The sequence below is a fragment of the Arthroderma uncinatum genome, assembly GCF_011692745.1.
Source record: "Arthroderma uncinatum strain CBS 119779 chromosome Unknown scaffold1, whole genome shotgun sequence".
Taxonomy (NCBI): domain Eukaryota; kingdom Fungi; phylum Ascomycota; class Eurotiomycetes; order Onygenales; family Arthrodermataceae; genus Arthroderma; species Arthroderma uncinatum.
Window position 1 is genome coordinate 5,285,426 of NW_022983863.1, and position 20,210 is coordinate 5,305,635.

The 20,210-nt window shown below is 31.6% G+C and overlaps 2 protein-coding genes across 2 annotated transcripts; both read right to left on the bottom strand.

Moving 5' to 3' along the window:
- Nucleotides 1-13,674: 13,674 nt before the first annotated feature.
- On the bottom strand, nt 13,675-14,009 carry GIQ15_01607 (uncharacterized protein; the record flags this gene model as incomplete). The annotated part of the gene is made up of 2 exons (XM_033549024.1): nt 13,675-13,740; nt 13,791-14,009. The coding sequence occupies 2 exons, from the start codon at nt 14,007-14,009 to the stop codon at nt 13,675-13,677; spliced, it is 285 nt and encodes a 94-aa protein (XP_033409975.1).
- Nucleotides 14,010-18,759: 4,750 nt separating this feature from the next.
- On the bottom strand, nt 18,760-19,388 carry GIQ15_01608 (HHE domain-containing protein; the record flags this gene model as incomplete). The annotated part of the gene is made up of 2 exons (XM_033549025.1): nt 18,760-19,104; nt 19,158-19,388. 2 exons carry the CDS (start codon nt 19,386-19,388, stop codon nt 18,760-18,762), a joined length of 576 nt encoding a protein of 191 aa, XP_033409976.1.
- Nucleotides 19,389-20,210: the final 822 nt, after the last annotated feature.

Here is a 20,210-nt window from a genome sequence, read left to right on the forward strand (position 1 = left end):
TTTATTATCTATATACTTTACCCCTTATCTTTAGTATATATTTATATTTCTTTACTACGTTCTACTACGTTATTCTCTACTTAATAGTATTACGTTCTATTTGCGTTTTATTATCTATATATTTTACCTCTTATATCTAGTATATATTTATATTTCCTTATTATATTCTATTATATTATTTCTACTTAGTTATTATCCTCTTATTAATATTTTTATATAACTTTATTTTAAGCTAAGCTTTTATATTAACTTACTTTATTTTCCTTTTTATAATATAATTATAATTAATATAATATACTACGATGCCTTAAAAAGAAAGAAAAGGGTATACTTTATAAAGTAGTTTTATAATAATTCTTAAAAGGATAATCTAAAGGATACTAAAAAGGAAGAGAGATAAGAAGAAGATACTATAGTTAAAAAGGGTAAAAAGATTAAAGGTAAGAAGGCTATACTATTACTATAAGTAGTAATATTAATAGCTTTTAAGTATATTAAGTTTATAGTATACTAAAAATATTTTAATATTAATAATTAGATTAAGAACTCACTTTATTCTAATAAATAGGTAGTAGGAAGCTCTAAAGGATAACCTATAGAACTAGATATAGATAAAGATTAGAAATCTACTATAATTGCCACCTACCTTAATATACTTATATTTACTACTTTAGTTAAATATTTTCTATCTTATTATATATATCTTTATAATATATTTATTATTTATACTATTCTAGAGGTAAAGCCTAGTATTAGGGGTAGATATTTTTAGCTAACTTTAATATTTAGGGATATATTAGAATTAAGTAGCCTCTATTTAGACCTTTAACTATAGTAAATTATTAGGGCTATTAGTATATAGTAGTCTATAGAGGCTACTATATCTTAAAAGGAGTTTACCTAGTCTAATATACTATTTAGGTTATAGCTAATTTATATATAGCTTAAAAGAAATTTACTATACTCTTTTTTAGCTAGTACTCTCTACTATCTTTATATATTGTCCTTAGCTTATTAACTTATTAAGTAAATATAGATAGTATTTTTATTTAGTTAAATACTTATAATAAAGATAAGATTTAGTCTATACCCTTATATATTTTACTAAAGGCTATCTTCTTTATTCTAGCTTTATCTACTTTTATACTAGTAGTATTATCTAGTTAGTTATCTTATATTAATATAGTATAGATTCTTCTATCCTTAGTCTTCTACTATAAATAGAATACTGTATAAAATATAGATCTACTAATTAATTTTATAGACTTGATGGGCAAAACCTTAATAAAGAGGCCTTTATTAGATTAAAATAATGGTGGCTAAAAGAGTATTAAAAAGGAAGGGAATATTATAGTATATAATAAATTAGGTGACCCTCTAATTATTAATAAAAAAGTAGTTAATAATAATACCTTAAGTAAAAAGATATTTATAATATATAATTAAAATACTCTCCTCTCTATTATTAAATTACTAACTATTAAACTACCTATTATAGGAAACTTATAAGTAGTACTATTTACTATAAATATATCTACTAACTCTAATTCTATATTAAAGTAAGCTATATTATATCTTCTTTTTAATCTTTTTAGGAGTATTTTTAAATCTTCTAAAATAGGTATTTATAAAGTCTATTTTTAAATCTATACTTCTACTCATATATATACTTATTAGCTAACTTAAAATAACCCGCGCTAATCTCTTTAAGCTTTATTACTAGATTATAATATTTTAGGTAGTACGCGCTTTCCTTTAATCCTAAAATAGCCTTATTAGCCTTTATAATCTTAATTTCTTCCTCCTCTTTTATTATCTTTTTAACTTGCTTCTAAATTAGGCGCTATTTTAATATTATTAGCTTAGAATATAGTATTTCTAACTTCTTTAATATTTTTAAAGATATATCTATAGTTAAACTATCTAGAAACTATATATACCTTATAATTTTATTAATTTTGCTTCTTTTTACTACTCATTTAGATTTTAAAATATAAGTAGTAATAAAGCTTTAGATATCTTAATTATTACCTACTTCTTTTATTTTTAAGAATTCTGGATACCCTTAAGAATCTAGAGATTAACGGCTATTCTATTTTATAAATCTCTCCTTAATATTATTATAAAGCCACTACTAATTATCTTTTAAAAATAATAAAAAACTCTTAATTTTTTTCTAAATCTAATTATTATAATAATTAAGTAGCTAATTAATAATTTTAGCCTTTTAAATAATACTATAGTTTAAGTAGGTCTTCCTAAATTCTCTTAAGAACTTAGTTATATTTTTTCTATTAAAATTTAGTATACTTAGTGTTCTTGATCTAGGTATTGGCTAAACCACTATATAGGCGCGCACTTATTTACTAGATTAGGCTATACTACTATTTCTATTTTTTAGTAGAGGTATTTATATCTTAATTAGAGCTTTATTACTTATTTTTAGTAGTTTTAAAATATTTAAAATATTTAAAAAGGATAAATAATACTACTAGTAAAAAAAAGAAAGGGCTTAATATATAAAACTAAATAAATGAAGCTAATTTATTAAAAAGGGATAATAAATAGATAAAATATAGAACTAAAGCTCTCTTTCTATTAATTTATACACCTTTTTCTCTTAATAACTACTTTTATTTCTAAAAGATAGTTCTAATAATATTTTTAAATATTAAAATAAATAATACTTATCTTTCTAATACTCCTAATATTAATAATTACTATTAAGAGTCTTTTTAAGTATTTTTAAAGAAGAATAAGAGTTCTTATGCCTTTATTTAAGAATAAATATTAATTTTCTTCTTACTTATCTAAAAGGTCTTAAGGATAATCTAAAGGATAATTAACCTCTCCTCTAAGTTTTCTTTCCCCTTCTTTTATTATTCTTTTTAAATAAACTTACTAATATATTAAATATTTATTTAAGTTAAAGAAAGTAAATATTTTTTATAATATTTACCTCCTTTCCCCTTATTTTACTAAATAATAATATTTTAGTATTTTTAATTATCCCTAAAAGGCTTTCTAATAAATACCCACTTTAGTAATTAGAATTTAATATTAATCTACTTTTTTAATTTAGTTAAATTAGCCTTATATTTAGCTCCAATAAAAGTAAGAAACTAATAATAGCCTATAGAAAAGATGTTTAATAAAAAGTAGGGGTAATATAGAATAGTCTAAATATTAATAAGATAGAGAAGGGAAAGAATATTACTAAACTTAAGAAAGAAAAATAAATAAATAAATAAATAAATAGTAATAATAATTAGAGAGATAGAATCTTATTAAGTTTAAGAATAGGATAAATATAGAGATTAGAAGTAAGTATTATATAATAAAATTTCTAGTAAGTAGAAGGCGTAGTATTAATATTGAAAAGAGTTTCTTTTTAAATAATAAGAGATATAGGTAGAATAGAGAACTTTTAGAACTTTAAAAAGAATTTAAATTAATTAATATTAACTAATAAATATAAGGTATATAGAAGATATTAACTAAAGTAATAGAAATACTTATTTTTAAATAGTTTTAAAAATAAAAGAGGAATAGAGAATAGCCTACGCTAATTTCTTATAAATAAAATAAAGATATTAGAGAACTTATATATATTTATATTTATATATTTAGTTATTTATCTTTTTATTACTAGCTTAGCTTTTTATTCCTTTTATATTTTTCTTAAATTTAATCTACTATCTCTATTATACTTTTAGAATACTTAAAAATAATTATTCTATATTTAAAAAGGGTAAATCAAATATCCTATATAATATATAAAATATTATAAGCCTTAGAGTATTAATAAGAAACTAAGAAGGGTATTAGTAATATATAAAAGGATATTTAAAAGAGTAATATTTAAAAGGGGTCAATATAGCTACTTTCTTACTATTATAGTAATATAGTTAATATTTTAAATAACTTATTAGTAGAATTAGTATTAGTATAGCTAGAAAAACATTATTCTAATTCTATATATAAAAGAGAGATATTAGTTTTTTTCTAGTATTAGATTTTTATTTTTTTTAGATATTATATTTATTCTAACCTCGATTTTTACTCCCTAGCCTTTTATTAAGAAATTTTTTAAATATTTTTTACTTTTATATTTATATCTAGCTTATATAAGCTAGTTTTAAGATATCTACTTCTACTAGATTTAAGTAAATAAAATTATTAAAAATAGATATTTTTATATCTATTTTTATAGTTTTTAATAATTTTTAATATTTTATAAAATTATATAATACTTTAATACCCTTCCCTATTTAGATATATCTAGAATAACCCTTAGAACTATAGATATCCTTTTAGATTAGCCGTTTTTTAGGTATTTTCCAATTTCTAATAGGGAAAACTAATATTTATTTAAATATTTTCTAGAAATACACTATACTAGAGGTATTTAACCTATTTTAGATATCCTAATAAGGTATATATATCCAATAGATATAAAGGGACGTACGCCTATTATTAGTAAGTTAGTAAAAAGTATAAAAAGGTAAATACTTTTAGATTTTTTAAAATAGAAATAAATATTTAGTTAAATAATACTAATAGTTTAAATAGATAGAAGAATTAAATAAATTATCTAAATTTATACGCCTTTAAGTTACTATATAGGCTCTTTAAAAGGCTAGTTAGCCTATTTTATAGAGTATTAAAGACTATTTTTAGGCTATTTTTAATAGTTTAATAGCACCTTAGTATAAAAAGTAGTTAGCTATAAAATATTAGGGTAGCTTTCTTAGAGTTATTAGGGCTTATTTACTTCCTTTAGTATAAAAAGGGGGTCTAGTCTTTTTTTATAAATATAGAAGTAATAAGTAGATAGATTTTTTATTTATAAATATATATCTTTAGTCCTTTAAGAATAGGAATAAGCTAAATAATAAATTACTTAAGAAGTCAGAAGAGGTCTAGTATAGATCTTTTAAAATTATAATATCTAGTTTTATTTAAGAAATATTTTTAGAGATTTTTAATAATTTTTTAATATTAAAATAGAGAATAATACTTTAGAAGGTTTATAGTATATAATTAATTGAAAAGAGTCTAAAAGGCCTATTTTCTTCTTCTATTTCTTTCTTCTCTTTATAATATTATAGTAATTATAGTAACTTATTTACTTTTCTATATTTAATACCTTAGTAAAACCACCCTAAAACCTATTCTTTTTTTTTTTTTAAGAGAAAAGAGATAAAAAGAGTATATTTAATATTATAGACTTATTATATTCTATTTTAGAGTTTTCTAGAGGTTTAGCCGTATTACTTTTAAAATATTAATAAGATTTCTAATAAGAGATTCTAATATTAGCTAAATTTTTTAAGTTAAAATATATTTTTACTTAAAATATTAGAGAATTTCTAATAGTTTCTATATTTTTAATAAGAAATTTATTAGTCTATAAACTTAATTAAAAAAAGGAATATAGTTTAGCTATTTAAATTTATAAATTTTTTAATAGTAATTTAACTATATCTTTTTTATTTTTAAGAAGGTACTTTAATTATTCTCTCTATTTTTTATTATTTAAATATTTTAAAGGCTTTAGTACTAACTATATTCTTTAGAGACTTTAGAGTATCTTTTAATAGCCTTTATTCTTTCTAGTAAACTAAATAGCTAATTACCTCTCCTTTTTTATTAACTTTTTTACTTAAGATTTCTTCTACTTATTAATTTTTTTCTCTATTTATTAGCTCTGGACTAAAAGATAGAGTAACTTTATCCCTTTAATTATATTTCTCTAATAAGGAAATATAAAAGATTAAATAAATATTTTTATAAATTAAAATATATTATAGTTTATAGACTTAGTTTTCTTAGGTTTTAATAATTTTAAATAGCTTTAAGTATTTATAATTAGTTTTTTAGACTAACTAAATTATTTTTAAATTTTTTTATTAAATAGAATCTAATCTTCTATATAAAATTATACTAGTAAATACTTAAAGTTATAATATTTCTTTTAAAGTATTTTTATATTTTTAATTTTTAAAATTAGTAATTATCCAATTTTTTTTAGTAACTTTATATAATTTATTATTTATAGTTTTTTAAAGGCTATAGGGGTATTTATATTAATTTTTAAATTAAATTTATAATTTATTAAAGCTATTACTAGTATTTTATAAATTAAGTTATATTTAAAGCTATTATAGATAAATTATACTATTAGTAGCTATTTAAACCTAGTTATTTTAATTAAAGTTACTAAAATACCTAAAGTGTCACAAGCTGACGGCGCTCCTTGATTACCTAAAGGTGATCAGAGGTTCACACCTGCCGTAAGACAGAAGGTACGAAGGTCTTAGGGAAAGCTTGGGTTGGAAGTGAGTCGTTGTAGGAGATGGCTCGGTACTGGGACGAGATAGAATACTATAGCGAGACTATCCCTCAGTTCCAAGTGTGGCTTCAGTCAGTGCCTGGGTCGGATGAAGGCTGAAGGTCCTTGTGAGCAGTGAAGACAAAGTTGACCTGCGTCAATGGGCAAAGGGGTATTCGGTGAATATAGTATAAGACAACTGGAATGGTGCTTTGTATTGAGCAGTATGGTAAAACTGTGGCTGGTTTGATCGCGAGTATAAGACTCTTGATCCTGAGGAAATGAGCGTCTTTATATACATGGTATATCCGGTCCCTTCCTCCTGATTCTCCTCAGGTCCCATCGTGGACCTGATGTCCCGGTCCCTTCGTGGACCTTTCATGTTCGGTCCCATAGGGACCTGTCCCTGGTCTTGGCATCTGGGACCTGTCCTTATGGTCACGTGATGTGTAGTTATTCCGTCCCGGAATCTTGTTGTCCAATGAGTGTATATCCTGGGGCTGCGCCGCAGGTGGTCTGTAACATAAAGTAATATTTTAATATTTAATTTTAATATTCTATTTAGTTATCTATTTAAAAATAGAAGGCTATTAAAAGTTTATATTTAGTATTTAAATAAAAGTATAAAGTGGATTAAAACTTACTAATAAATAAAGTCTTTTTATTTAATATTAAATTAGCTAATATACTAAAGAGGTTAAAAATATATTTAAATAATAAATACCTTAGGCCTTTTATTTTAATATTCTTAGTATTATTATTATTATTATTATTACTATTATTATTCTTTATTATACTCCTATATAGTTAAAGACTATAGGGAGTTTATTACCTAAGTTAGTTTAAATTAACCTTCTATAGCTAAATTTAAATATATAAAGGTAATCTTCTAACTATCTAGTAAAAATAAAAAATTTTATATAGTAATTAGTAAAAAAAAAAGAATAAAGAGATAAAAGATAATAAGTAACTTTTTAATAATTTTTTAAAAAATAGCTTTTAGAGCTTACTACCCTATATTTTAATTTCTCCTAATATCTACTTTCTAATAGCTATTTTTATTTCTTTTAGATAGTTTAGAAGCTATTTTTTTTACTTTTTAGTCTAAAAGATATATTTTAGATTCTAGTTTTCTATTTTAACTTCTTAAGCTCCTTTTTTAGCCTATCTTTAATCTCTTTATAGTAGGTATAGATATGTTACAGACCACCTGCGGCGCAGCCCCAGAGTATACGCTCATTGGACGGACAAGACGGAACGGAATAACCACGTCCCACTCGCCCAGTCGCCCGACTCACTAGAGCGACTGAGAGAGCAGGGAGAGCCAGTATAAGTCGCCAGGTCGACGGAGTCGACGGCGCGACCAAGCGACTCGGGAGAATAGGATATACAAGGACTTGTATATAAAGACGCTCATTACCTTAGGATCAAGAGTCTTATACTCGCGATCAAACCAGCTACAGTTTTACCATACTGCTTAATACAAAGCACCATTCCAGTTGTCTTATACTATATTCACCGAATACCCCTTTGCCCATTAACGTAGGTCAACTTTGTCTTCACTGCTCATAAGGACCTTCAGCCTTCATCCGACCCAGGCACTGACTGAAGCCACACTTGGAACTGAGGGATAGTCTCGCTATAGTATTCTATCTCGCCCTGGTACCGAGCCGTCTCCTACAACGACTCACTTCCAACCCAAGCTTTCCCTAAGACCTTCGTACCTTCTGTCTTATGGCAGGTGTGAACCTCTGATCACCTTTAGGTAATCAAGGAGCGCCGTCAGCTTGTGACAAGATAAATAGAAAATAGTTAGGGTTTTCTTTTTAGTTTCCTTTATAGATCTAGTAAGCCTATCTATTATAATTAAAAAGCCTTTTCAAATAGGATTTAATATATTTATATTTTAACTTAAGCTAATATCTTATAGATTAGTTTCTTTTAGGCTACTAGCCTTTAGTTACTTACTATTTTAGAGAGGTCTTAAAGGGTAGATAGTATTTTTCTAAATTTCTCTTTTTCTTTTTCTTTAAGTTTTAATTTTATTCTTCTAGGCCTACTTCTTTAATATACCTCTTAATATTAGCTAGAGAAGTATATTTATTTTTAAAGATATACTCTAAATCTCTAGTTCTAGCTTTAAGTTTAGCTATAAAGTCTACTTTTTTATTTTTTAAAATATTTTAATATACTAGTACTTAGATTATCTTAATTTAATAGTCTCTTTTTTTAATTTTTTAGTTATTCTTCTAATTTTAAAGATATAATATTCTTTACCTTCTAGGTAAAATTTTTTTAATCTCTTAATAGCTATTTAACTATTAATAAAGAGCTAGAATTCGTTATTAGAAGAATAATAGATAAAAAAAGAGTCTATTAAAGAGGTTTTTTTTTAAATAGCTTTTAGACCTTTAATAAATACCTACTCTATAATAAATAGTTTAGTATTATATACCTCTAATTTAGTCCTTAGGCTCTAGAATTTAAAATAGAAGGTCCTAAAGTTAAAGATTCCTACTTCTAAGTATCTACTTTTAACTTTAGAGCTATTAGAATAGTAAATTAGACTATATTTATTCTTTAGGACTTCCTTTAATAGTGTTATATACTCCTTCTTTACTACCTCTTTAGTAGATAGACTAATTTAGAAGTCTATTAAGATATCTAGATTTTGATTCTAAAGTATAATTGTCACAAGCTGACGGCGCTCCTTGATCACCTAAAGGAGATCAGAGGTTCACACCTGCCGTAGGATAGAAGGTACGAAGATCCTAGGGAAAGCTTGGGTTGGAAGTGAGTCATTGTAGGAGACAGCTCGGTACCAGGGCAAGATAGAATACTATAGCGAGACTATCCCTCAGTTCCAAGTGTGGCTTCAGTCAGTGCCTGGGTCGGATAAAGGCTAAAGGTCCTTATAAGTAGTGAAGACAAAGTTGACCTGCGTCAATGGGCAAAGGGGTATTTGGTAAATATAGTATAAGACAACTAGAATGGTGCTTTGTATTGAGCAGTATGGTAAAACTGTAGCTAGTTTGATCGCGAGTATAAGACTCTTGATTCTAAGGTAATGAGCGTCTTTATATACATGGTATATATCTAGTGATAGGTACGATAGTTCTCCACCAAGGGGTTCCTATCACTCCTATCGGTTATTGTGATAGTATTGATAGGAAGCTGCCAAGCCCGTCCTATCGGTCCTATCGCCATTGGTCACGTGACTAGTGCCCTCAAGGTCTGGCCCGTGATCCTCCCGTCCAATGAGTGTATATCCTGGGGCTGCGCCGCAGGTGGTCTGTAACAATAATCTAGAGCTAATCTACCACCTCTATCTTTAAGCTTATTAGAAGATTAGCTATTTTAGAGGTTATCTTAAATAGTTAAGAAGATTCTAGCTTTCCCTTTTTTCCTTCTAGATAGTCTCTTTCTAGCTAGTTATAGAATTTCTTCTAGTTTAAATCTATTCCTATATAGACTGGGGATAGGTCGGTTCGGACCAAGTTTTGAGCCTATCCCACCTTGACCTAGTGAGTATCTATATTATTCTGTACCCGCGAGTTTGGGTATTAAATAAGTCTGATATTGACTAGATATTAGTCGATTATATTAATCTTCTTATTTAGTTCCTAATTTGGTTAGATTAGCCTATTTTTAAAACTTTTACTAGCTAAATAGAGTAATTTAAAGTTTAATTCTCTATTAATAATTAGGTTTTAGCTTAGTAATTAATATTTTAATACCTGGTTGGGTATTTAAAGAATATCCGACTTATTAAAACGAGTTTTTTAAAAGGATTACTCGACTAGTAGCAACCTATTCAGGTTCAGGTTGGTTTGGTTTAATTATCAAATTTATACCCGTCCTTAGTCTATTTCTATATCACATTCTAGTAGAAATAATTTTAATACCTTAGCTTTAAAGGGATAGTTATCCTATAGCTTAACTATTTTTAAAGTATAGTTTTAGTATATCTTATTTAGTCTAATCTTACTTAATGAGATAGAGGCTTCTATTTCTATAATATAGATAGATAAGGTTTTAAAGGTGCCTAAGATTTTATATAATACCTTATTTTAAAGAGATTAGTATTTCTTTAGTAAACTCTTTTAGCCTTTTTATTAGATAGAAACTCTATAGTCTATTATAGAGGTAATATAAGCTATATAAAGTTATCTAGTAGCTTAAAAAGATAGGCCTTTTTTAATATTAGATAGCTTAAATATTTAATTAAGGACCTTTTTAGCTACTAGTAGTTTTATTTCTATATACTTTTTAAAGATAAGATTATTATTAAAAAAAGCCTCTAGCTATCTTACTAGCTTTTTAGGTTTTAAAAGAAGTTCCTTATCTTTTATCTTAATAGAAATTAAGTCTTATTCTTTATCTATATTTCCATAAAAGTAAATAAATTTAGTTTTATTAATATCTATTTAAATAAAAAGTTTTTTTTATCTTTTTAGGATAACTTCTAATATTTCTTTAAGCTTCTTAGAGTTTTTTAGCTTTATTCTAAAGCTAATAATAAAACCTATATTATTAGTATAGTTTAGTAACCTAATATCTTTAAACTTTTTATAATTATTAAAAAGTTCTTTAATATAGATTATAAAAAGAATAGGGAATATAAAGAAGCTTTATAGTATTTCTATTTTTATATTTCTTTTTTTTTAAATTTCTCTATTAAAGGCTAATTAGATAGTTCTTTTAGTTATAAAAGAGGATATTTAGAGAATTAGAGGTTTTAGTAGATCTAGTCTTTAATAAACTTTTATTAATTAATTTAAAAAGATATAATTAAATATACTTTTAATATTAATAAAAAGAGCTAATATTACTAGTTTTTCTTTTTTAGCTAGTTAAATATTATAAGTTAAACTTATAATAGTATTTATAGTAGAGAATTATTTTCTCTCCTTTAGTTAATTAAAGTAGAATAGTTTATTACTAGAAAAGGTTAAGTAGCCTAGTTTAGTAGTAATAATCTTCTCTAGTATTTTTCCTAGGTAGTTTAAAAGAGAAATAACTTTATAAAACTTTAGAATAGTATAGTCTCTATTAGGCTTTAGGATTATTACTTTTATTGCTTATCTCTAATACTTTAAATAATATTTATTTTTTAATAGTATACTATAGAGGGTAAAAAGCCTTTCTTCTAATAAAGGGAAAATCTTCTAAATTATTAGAAAGGATATTTTATTTAAATTTAGAGCCTTTTTTAATAAACTAATAAAGATTATATCTTTAAGTTCTTCTTTAACTAGTAGAGGCTATTTCTATTCTTTTTCCTAATAGTTTAAATAGTTAAAGCTATTAGAGCTAGATAGTTTTTTAAAAAGAGTCTCTATAAAGGCCTTATATTTATTCTTAAAAGAGATAGCTTTAGTATCTTAGTTATCTTTATTCTTATAGTTAAGGATAGGAAGCTTTTCTAATCTCTTTTTTTTAATATAGTTAAAGGCTTAAAATATCTCTTTTTCTTTTATACCTTTTAGAAATATATTTTAATATTTCTATTTAGTATTTTTAATTTCTTTAAAATAGATATTTCTAGCCTCCTTATATTAGTTTAAGGAGATTAGGCCTTCTTTATATTTTATATCTTCTTTTTTTATTATCTTTTAGAGATTCTTTAGCTCTTCTATTTACTAGAGTTTTAAATACTCTAATATTTTTTTTTTAGAGATAGTATCTTCTATAGTCTTAGTAATTAGGCTTTTTAATTATTTAGCCTTATCTTTTAGCTCTATATTAAAATAGATATCCTAATCTCTTTCTAGTTTAGATATAAAGATATCCTTCTTTAGATTTAATTTTAGTATTTCTAAGACCTTTTCCTAGTCCACTTTTTGCAGATTTGGCTAGTTAGAATATATAAGGCTCTTTATTAAGCTAGATTAATCTATTTCTATACTAAAATAGATAATTTTATATTAAACTATTTAAAAGAAATAAAAATAGCTACTAGAAAGTAGTTCTTAAGAGAAATTAAAATATAAAGTATTAAAACTTTAAAAGCTATTTTTTAAAAATTATTTCTTTATTCAAAAATTATTTATTATTTTACTATTTTCCTTTTTACTAATAACTATATCTAGTTCTCTATAAAAGAAACTATACTATATTAAATTTCTTTTCTTTATTAAATAGTTAAAAGATCGTCTCTATATATTTAAATTTAGCTATAAAAAGTTAACTTTAACTAATTCAGATAGTGAACTCTTTATAGTCTTTAACAATATAGAAGTATAATAAAGAAGAATAATAATAATATCTGAGAATATGTTCAATTTTGGGTCGTTGTATATATTTTTGCATTATTGTATCGTTTTGGATCGTGGTATCGCTATGGAATTATATATCTAACTCAGGAGCCAGATGTTACCCTACCCTCATTGGAAAATTCCAAGGAGACCAACACGTGATTAATCTATTTTCCTTTTGATTATGTTAGCCGTTTCAATTTTGAACCTCAGAGCTGTGTCCGAAGAACTTGTTCGGTACAAACCAACCGAAATTTTATCTGATGTCAACGTGACGTCAGATGCTTAGAAGGGGTGTACTCATTTTCCCAGTAGTATCGACATTCACTAGAGCAGCAACCTAGGGACCAATAGTACCGTAGTTCCCAATGAGCAACCAACTCTTACCGAGAAGAGATGTATCACCTTTCTTACTAGCAGAGATCTCGAACACGGCTGTTTTCTAGAAGGTAACAACGCGCCTGGGTTATAGCACAAATCCTCTTCTAGCCTTATGACTGAGCTCCCGCTGGAGCCAAAGGAACATACTAGTGCTGCCAGATCCCAGATGCGTCCAGGATGGAAGCCACCTCACTTACCCATCTCGGCGAAGCACACTTCCACTGAAAGGATGAATAGTGCAAAAGATTTGCCTCCCGCTTCCCCGAGAGCGGGTCTCCGTGGGCAAAATATAACCCATTTGATATAGCACACATGATATAAAATCTATAGAAATCGAAAATCGATCAAGAGATAACATTGGTATTCGAATGGCACTTCGAATACATTTAGTACTTAGGATATATAGGCACTTATAGTTTAACGAAGAGGCAAAATGAGCGAGATGATGTCTTGCGATTCTGGTAGTGTAGTCAAGGAGGAAATCATTTTGACTTAACCAAGGCAGCCATGCTCCTAGCCAACCCACTAGTGTGAATTACCTTTTCTTAACTAGCTAACTAACTAGGCTTCGAAATTATCTGAACAACCAACTCGCTACGTGTGAGCTGAAGCCAAGTCATGAAACAGCCCGACACTAGCATAACTTGATTCGTGGATCCTTATAAGGCAATAACTAAGATACATTATATTTCCTACTGTACTCTAAACAGACCCCAAGATATTCTCCTCATAGATAGTGGTCGTCTTTCCAGTGTTTTGATTTTCCACCTGCGCAGCATTAGTTATATCCTTGCAATTCACCTTACCCGATAGCTCACCTCGTAACGGGGGTTATCCTCGCTAGCATTGACATTGCGGCCGGCCTGATTTCCTGGTTCAGTCAGGACAGATTTAATACAGCCGACGCTCTCGGAGGTATTTGAATCGGGGCCTATATACTCAATATCAGTATTGCTCTTAGCAGAAAGGAGAGCTTCGCGATACGCACCGCCCACAGGCTTGTAGCGCACATTCTGGCCCTTCTTGTATTGAGGCATTTTAGGAGCTGTCAAAGTAATGCGATATGATATTCTTTTCCAAAATGTTGTTTCTGATTTAGTGCATGTTACTACGCGATTATTGCTGGCTTTTTATACCCACAAAAATGGCAAATAATACCTCCTCATGTCGTCATTATTTTAAAAGCTAACATAAAACCTGATCTATAGGGGCCAAAAGCTTCTAGGAAGAGGGTTGAGTATAGTACTTTGAATACTATTATGAAGTCACACATACGTAATGAGGCAATTGTTTCTTACTCAAGATATCCAAAACGGTAGAGATTTACTTCCCAACACTTTAATTATAATGTATGAAGTCATATTTCCTAGGAAGGCGACCTGCAATATGTTGTGACGCTATGCTTTCACTAGGATATGAGGCCTGTTTTTCTAAGAGAATCTTGAGTAACTCAACTCAATTTAACTAGCAAGAAATCTCCAACGTAGAGGTTTGAAATATGACGTGCTGTGGGGCTGAAATAAGTTGTATTGCAACAAACGTCAATTGGTATGTGCTAGTCCTGGTCTAGAAACATGAACTAATATGTGCATTACGATTGCGTATAATACAACGCTCAGCTCTCGATAATGAATTTACTCGCATGCCGGCACGGTATAGCGACCCCGTATTTTCAACCCTTAATGTTCCAGGACTACGATGAGGCATGAGGTTCAGCAATTATTCCTGCTTTACTGATTGTGACTTTTGTGCAGTTTGACTAATTCGTATAAAATCATGGGAAACAATGGACGGAGTCATAATTTCGCCTTATTGCTAGCAGAATCCCTAGTTAAAGAAACAGGGGAGTAGAGTTCCATATCGGGCCTTTAGGTCCTTCGCGTGCTCCTAGAAAATCAAATAAAAGTCCTTTCCCCTCGGGTAGTTTTTGCACTACATCGTCATCAACAACCACACTCTGCCCGTCATCGCGGATTAACAGAGTATGTACAATGTTTGCTGACTTTAACTTCCACTTCTTTATGAGGGCGTTAATGAAAGCTTTAACAGTGAGTTGCTGAATATATATTGCGTGGAAATAATTTCCATTTGGCTTACTGCTATTCTGATATCTCTTGACATAGAAGCAATGCTCTAAGAAAATAGTTAGTATCGGAGGTACACAACTATAATACGCTGAGTGAAGATAATTACTTTGTGGTTTTGGTTTTGTTGGTTCGGCTGAACTGTACCTCGAATCAATAATTTCGCGTTGGCCGCCAATTTCACCGTTGGCAGCTGTATTCTGGGCCTTCGCCTGGCACCCTGGAATCCGAGTATTCTTGGGATGAGGCTGCCCATCGGTACCGTGGGAAATATCCAGCAAATCGACGGATCCTCGGCATGAGCCTTGAGAGACAGCGCTGTTGGAGATCAAGCACCTCTCAGTTCCGAAGGAGCGGCGGGACGAGTTTTCAAAATCGCAGCTGCTGACTGATAGCGATGGATGTGAGACCTTATTCTCCGTTGCTGATTCTCGCTCAAGCAAATTGCTGCCGTTTTGTGATGAGTCGAATTTCACAGGAAAGAGGTCTGGGTCATCTTGAGGGTCGGCCTTAATATTAAGAACACTGAAATTTCGTCTGGACGTAATCATACCTATCCGGCACTTAAGCTCTAAATGGGGGTCATCTACAAAGGATGATTTAGCAGAAAGCTCCTGGCCACACGACAAAGGTTTCTTTAACTTAGGTGTCTTAGCCACTTTTCTGCTGCCCGCTTTAACCAACACGGAGTTGTATCTCTCCCGCTTGCCGTGGGTTATAAATCCCCGGTTAGATTGAGAAATCTTTCCCCTTGTCTTCTGGATGAGCTTTTGCACGTGGGCAAGGTCGTTTGAAAGCTTTCTCTCCGCGCCATGGTCTCGAAATATCTTGACTTTGCAGTAACTCACTTCTGAGTAATTGGTCTTAGATATATCCGGAGAGGCTGAAACGACCTCTGTTTTAACACAAAGTCTAAGGGGGACTGCCTTTATGCCCTTGGAGTGGCTAAAATTTGTTGATACGAAGTTGAATCGAACAGATATAGCACATTCAAGTCGGCCGTTAGTTCTGCAAGGAGCCCATACCACAGAGAAACCGTCAATGTTATTATGTTCCAGCTGAACTTGATGATAGCGTAGTGCTTCGTCATCGCCCTGATTGTGGTCAACGTATTCAACTGCAAGGAGTGTACTGTCACATTGATAAGCCATATTTGCACCACGGCCCTCTTGCCATAGTTTCCAGTAGCTCGCCGGTTTCAAACGCTGCTTCTCCTCTTCAAAATTTATTCGTACGGCTGTACGATACTTCGTAGGATAGTAGTCAAAGGGTATTGCGCCAGCATCTAATATAGACAAAGTATACGGTTGACCCTTGTTAAGATTAGTAATTGGTATATCATCCGAATGTCGCACCATTGCAGTAGCCGCATGCAGTTTAGTATGAAACCGGAAACTGAAAGATAGAAATATTCCAGCAGGTTAGCACGTCGATTCATCCGCTTGATGAGATAACATTATATACCCATGCTACCACAATATACTTACTCGCAACTGGAATCACAATTCTCTATTGAAATTGTTGACCCTCGACGATAATCAGAAGTAATTCCCAGTTCCCCACGGTAAAAATTGTAAGTCATTAGCGGCATTTGATAAGTGACCCCAGGGGCCGAGGTTACGTGATTCATAAAGCAGTGCCTCAGGTATATCGTGATGTTGTTGTCCAATAGCGTTCATAGATTGTCCTATATGCGAAACGGGTGGTTGTTGCGCAGCAGTCAAGTCGCCGGGTGGCTTTGAGAACACTGACGGGTCATCAGCTTTTGGAGTGGGTGACCCAAGTGTCACGTTCGAGGCTGTAAGGTCGGTTGATTGATTTTGATCAGCCATCTTCACCGTATCCGGTGTTGTGCAGGGGTTGCATGACGGTGATAGATTGATGAAGGTTGAGAAGGGAAAGAAATCAGGACAGGCGATGGATTGGGTCAATCCCGATTGACCAGGTACAGGTTTTGGAGTTTGATTATAGGGATCTGAGGGGAACAGCCTATAATTAGAAGCTGTCTGTTAGCGCTGTGCAGACTTAAGTAAAGCAGAGAACAGTCTTTCCCACAAATGTTTTTGGGTAGAAAGGAATCCAAAATATTTGAATTTTCAGTGCTAGCCCGCCAGGTGAATCAATGTAACCAACCTCTGAAATGGTGACCGTCTCGTGGTAGGATCGACTACCAAGGATCTTTTTGAGATATTCGATGTGGTAATTGCTAGGTTGGCACTCGCATTGGGGTATTTTCGTCTGAATTGAACGTAGAACGCCTCATCCGGCTTCTGGGACCTTCTGTAAAATCGAGATGTTAGTAAAGAGTTCGTTTTCAATATGAAAGTTATACGCCACGCAATTGAAGATTGAGCAAGCTCCTTCTCCTCCTTTGGAATTGACTGCCGTAAGGGACAGCGCCCCATTGACCCAATATAATCGAGGTATAATAGGACAACGACACAGAACAAAGCACCCCTTCTCAGGAGGCACGTACCGGTTTCGTAACATGACGTCGATAACACCCAAGTACTCCGTCTAAAGCGAGTCAGTTCAAGTAGACGGAAGAGTTGAAAAAACTGCTATACGATTAGTTACTGTCGGCCACCAGTTCCTATCCATACGTCTGGGTTCATAGATCAGTCAAGGATGGGGGAATCTACTTCAGTCGTCAATCTCGAACACTCAGGGGAACTCTTGGAATTCGGGACTTTCGGCCCATTCTACACTCGGTTTATTAGTTCAAGGCGTTGTTTCTATCCTGGTCAGAGACAACCCCTAATACATGCATGCAGATGGATCTGCACCTAAGTGATATAAAGGCATGGATCTGCATTATGCGGGGTTCCATTGCGTCACTGTGCGGGTTCCTGTACACTCACAAACAGCGGCTGGTGTAACTAGGTTGAGGTTATTTCCGGCTAGCAAGGGAAAAAGCACGCCCTTCTCTATTATATTTTGCAGCTAATGGGAGACTTTTTTAAGACCAGTCTTCTGTGTCTTTTCTCAATGACTGAATCCTCACCAGGTACTTCTTTCCTGGTTATATTCAACGCTGCGAACGACAATGGCTATCCACCTGCGTGGTACGTGGTATGGGTGTCATTATTAAAGCAACGGCCAACCTCCCCATTGGCAAATATGTCACCCCTGGTCTAATTCTCGCTCTAATGGTCCATTCAGGTCTTGAATTCTGTAACACCTATTCTATTTGCTTACACAGTCTAGTCTGATTATAACGTCATTACGCATGTACGAGGCTTTAGAGTGAGGACAACTCTCTAACAACTGCATGGGCTATTCAAGAAGCCTTACAAATTATTACAAACGAAAGAAAATCGAAACTATCGTGGTATAACTGTGAGGCTCTTCTCTTTTTTAATTCTAGCCTTTTCTCGTTTTCTCCTGAGACGTTTATATGAAAGGGGAGACAGTGCTCGTCTCGCTTAAACTGTGGAAAGGTTTTTATGCAAGCAGAATGAAGCTTTAGTTATACTAGACTTTACCACACCTATTTTCGAGATGATTGATGGTCGAACTTTAAAGGAAAGGTCCAATTAAAGTCTCGTAATTAGAGAGCAACGAGCACTAGAAATCGAAATACATCCTCCAAATCCGTGCGATTCCCCTTTCGTCGGTGAGCTTTCTCTCACGTAACAACACACTCCTCAAATTATATTGTTTAAAATAAATCCACCTAACTTGTAACTGTGCAACGCAATTATCATTTGGTCGACGGATTGGGGCTGACTTTGTGATCGGGGAATTTACGGAATATATCAGCCAGATGGTCGATTGGGGCGGTCAGGAGACCAACTGCAGTTTCAAAGGGAGGATTGTTCGGGGCGCTTGGATGGGGCCGGCTAGGGACGAATGCCTTAGTTCTTTTAAAAGAGGTGGCAAGCGCCTCACTCTCGTTATTCGCAAGACTATTTTCGAGTTTGACTAGATCCTCTTGTTCTTCTTCACGGATGTGCTGGGAGAGTTTGTCCATCAAGCTTTTGATCGTGGATTGGAAATTTGGATCTGAAGGCTTCATGCCTTGAAAAGCTTTGAGCTGTTCTTTTACCTGGGGGACTAGATTAGACTTATTTCTACCCAGGAATCTCTGCGAGAACGTACAACTTGATGCTCCTCACGATCTTTATCTGCCATTGCTTTTCCATTTTCAAGATGTTCTTCAAAGGCAGGGTAAACAACGAGCTCCTCTCCAATGGAGTGGCGGGCTAATTCCCAGGTGAATTGATTTTGGTATCGCACTTGCTGCTCGTAATTAGATGAGTTGACAATCTTGTCGTAACATTCCTTGATTGCTCGATGGTCTGATTTTATAGTATCAGAAATCTTCGCCATATTGGGTCGAGTGGACAGTGGTGCGGTGATGGTTGGATATAGAAGGTTAAGTCGCGTATGCCTTAAACCGATACTAAATGCACGTGGTTAGAACTAATATACTTGCCAATTACTATCAACTTTACTAACCTTAGTGTTAGACGTTTCGAAGAGCGCAGGCCAGTTAGACTAATTGCAAGTCAGATCAGTGGCCGTATAATATATATGAGTATAACTTACATAAGTCCAGTATAGTAAGGATGACGTAGATATTGACGTAGCATTGGCCTAACATGGTTGCTCCCCGGCTGCTAATAGTATTATACCGGTTGTCATTTGAGGCGACATGGTACGCATTGAATACTACCAACTTGAAGCAACTATTATTAAAGTGAGATATTGCGTGTGGTGAAAAGTTGCGTCATTTTATCCTGCACATCAATGATACGGTCCCTTGGCTAGGCCCAGGTTGCGCCGGAAGGGTCTTGCTCCTCAGTACTCATACATCAAATCAAGACTTTTGCCTTCTTAACTAGCTGCTGATTCTCGCAAAATCTTAGCCGCAAGACAGTATAGAGAGCGAAATCCGATTGTTAAGGGTTGAGCACGCAAACGCGATTATGTCTCCGCGTCCTGCAATTCTTCGATATCAAAGACCCAATATCTCATTCTGCAGCCTTTGCATCTATGGAATAGGCGCAGGTGCTGCGGGGGTAGCAGTGTAAGGTCCTTTTGCGACCCTTATGTTCGTCGGTATCCGTCTTGCAATTGATCAAACATTGGAAAATTGGACAGGCGTTGGTTCTTTACCATGGTAAATCTCTCCTACAATCTCGAGTGATT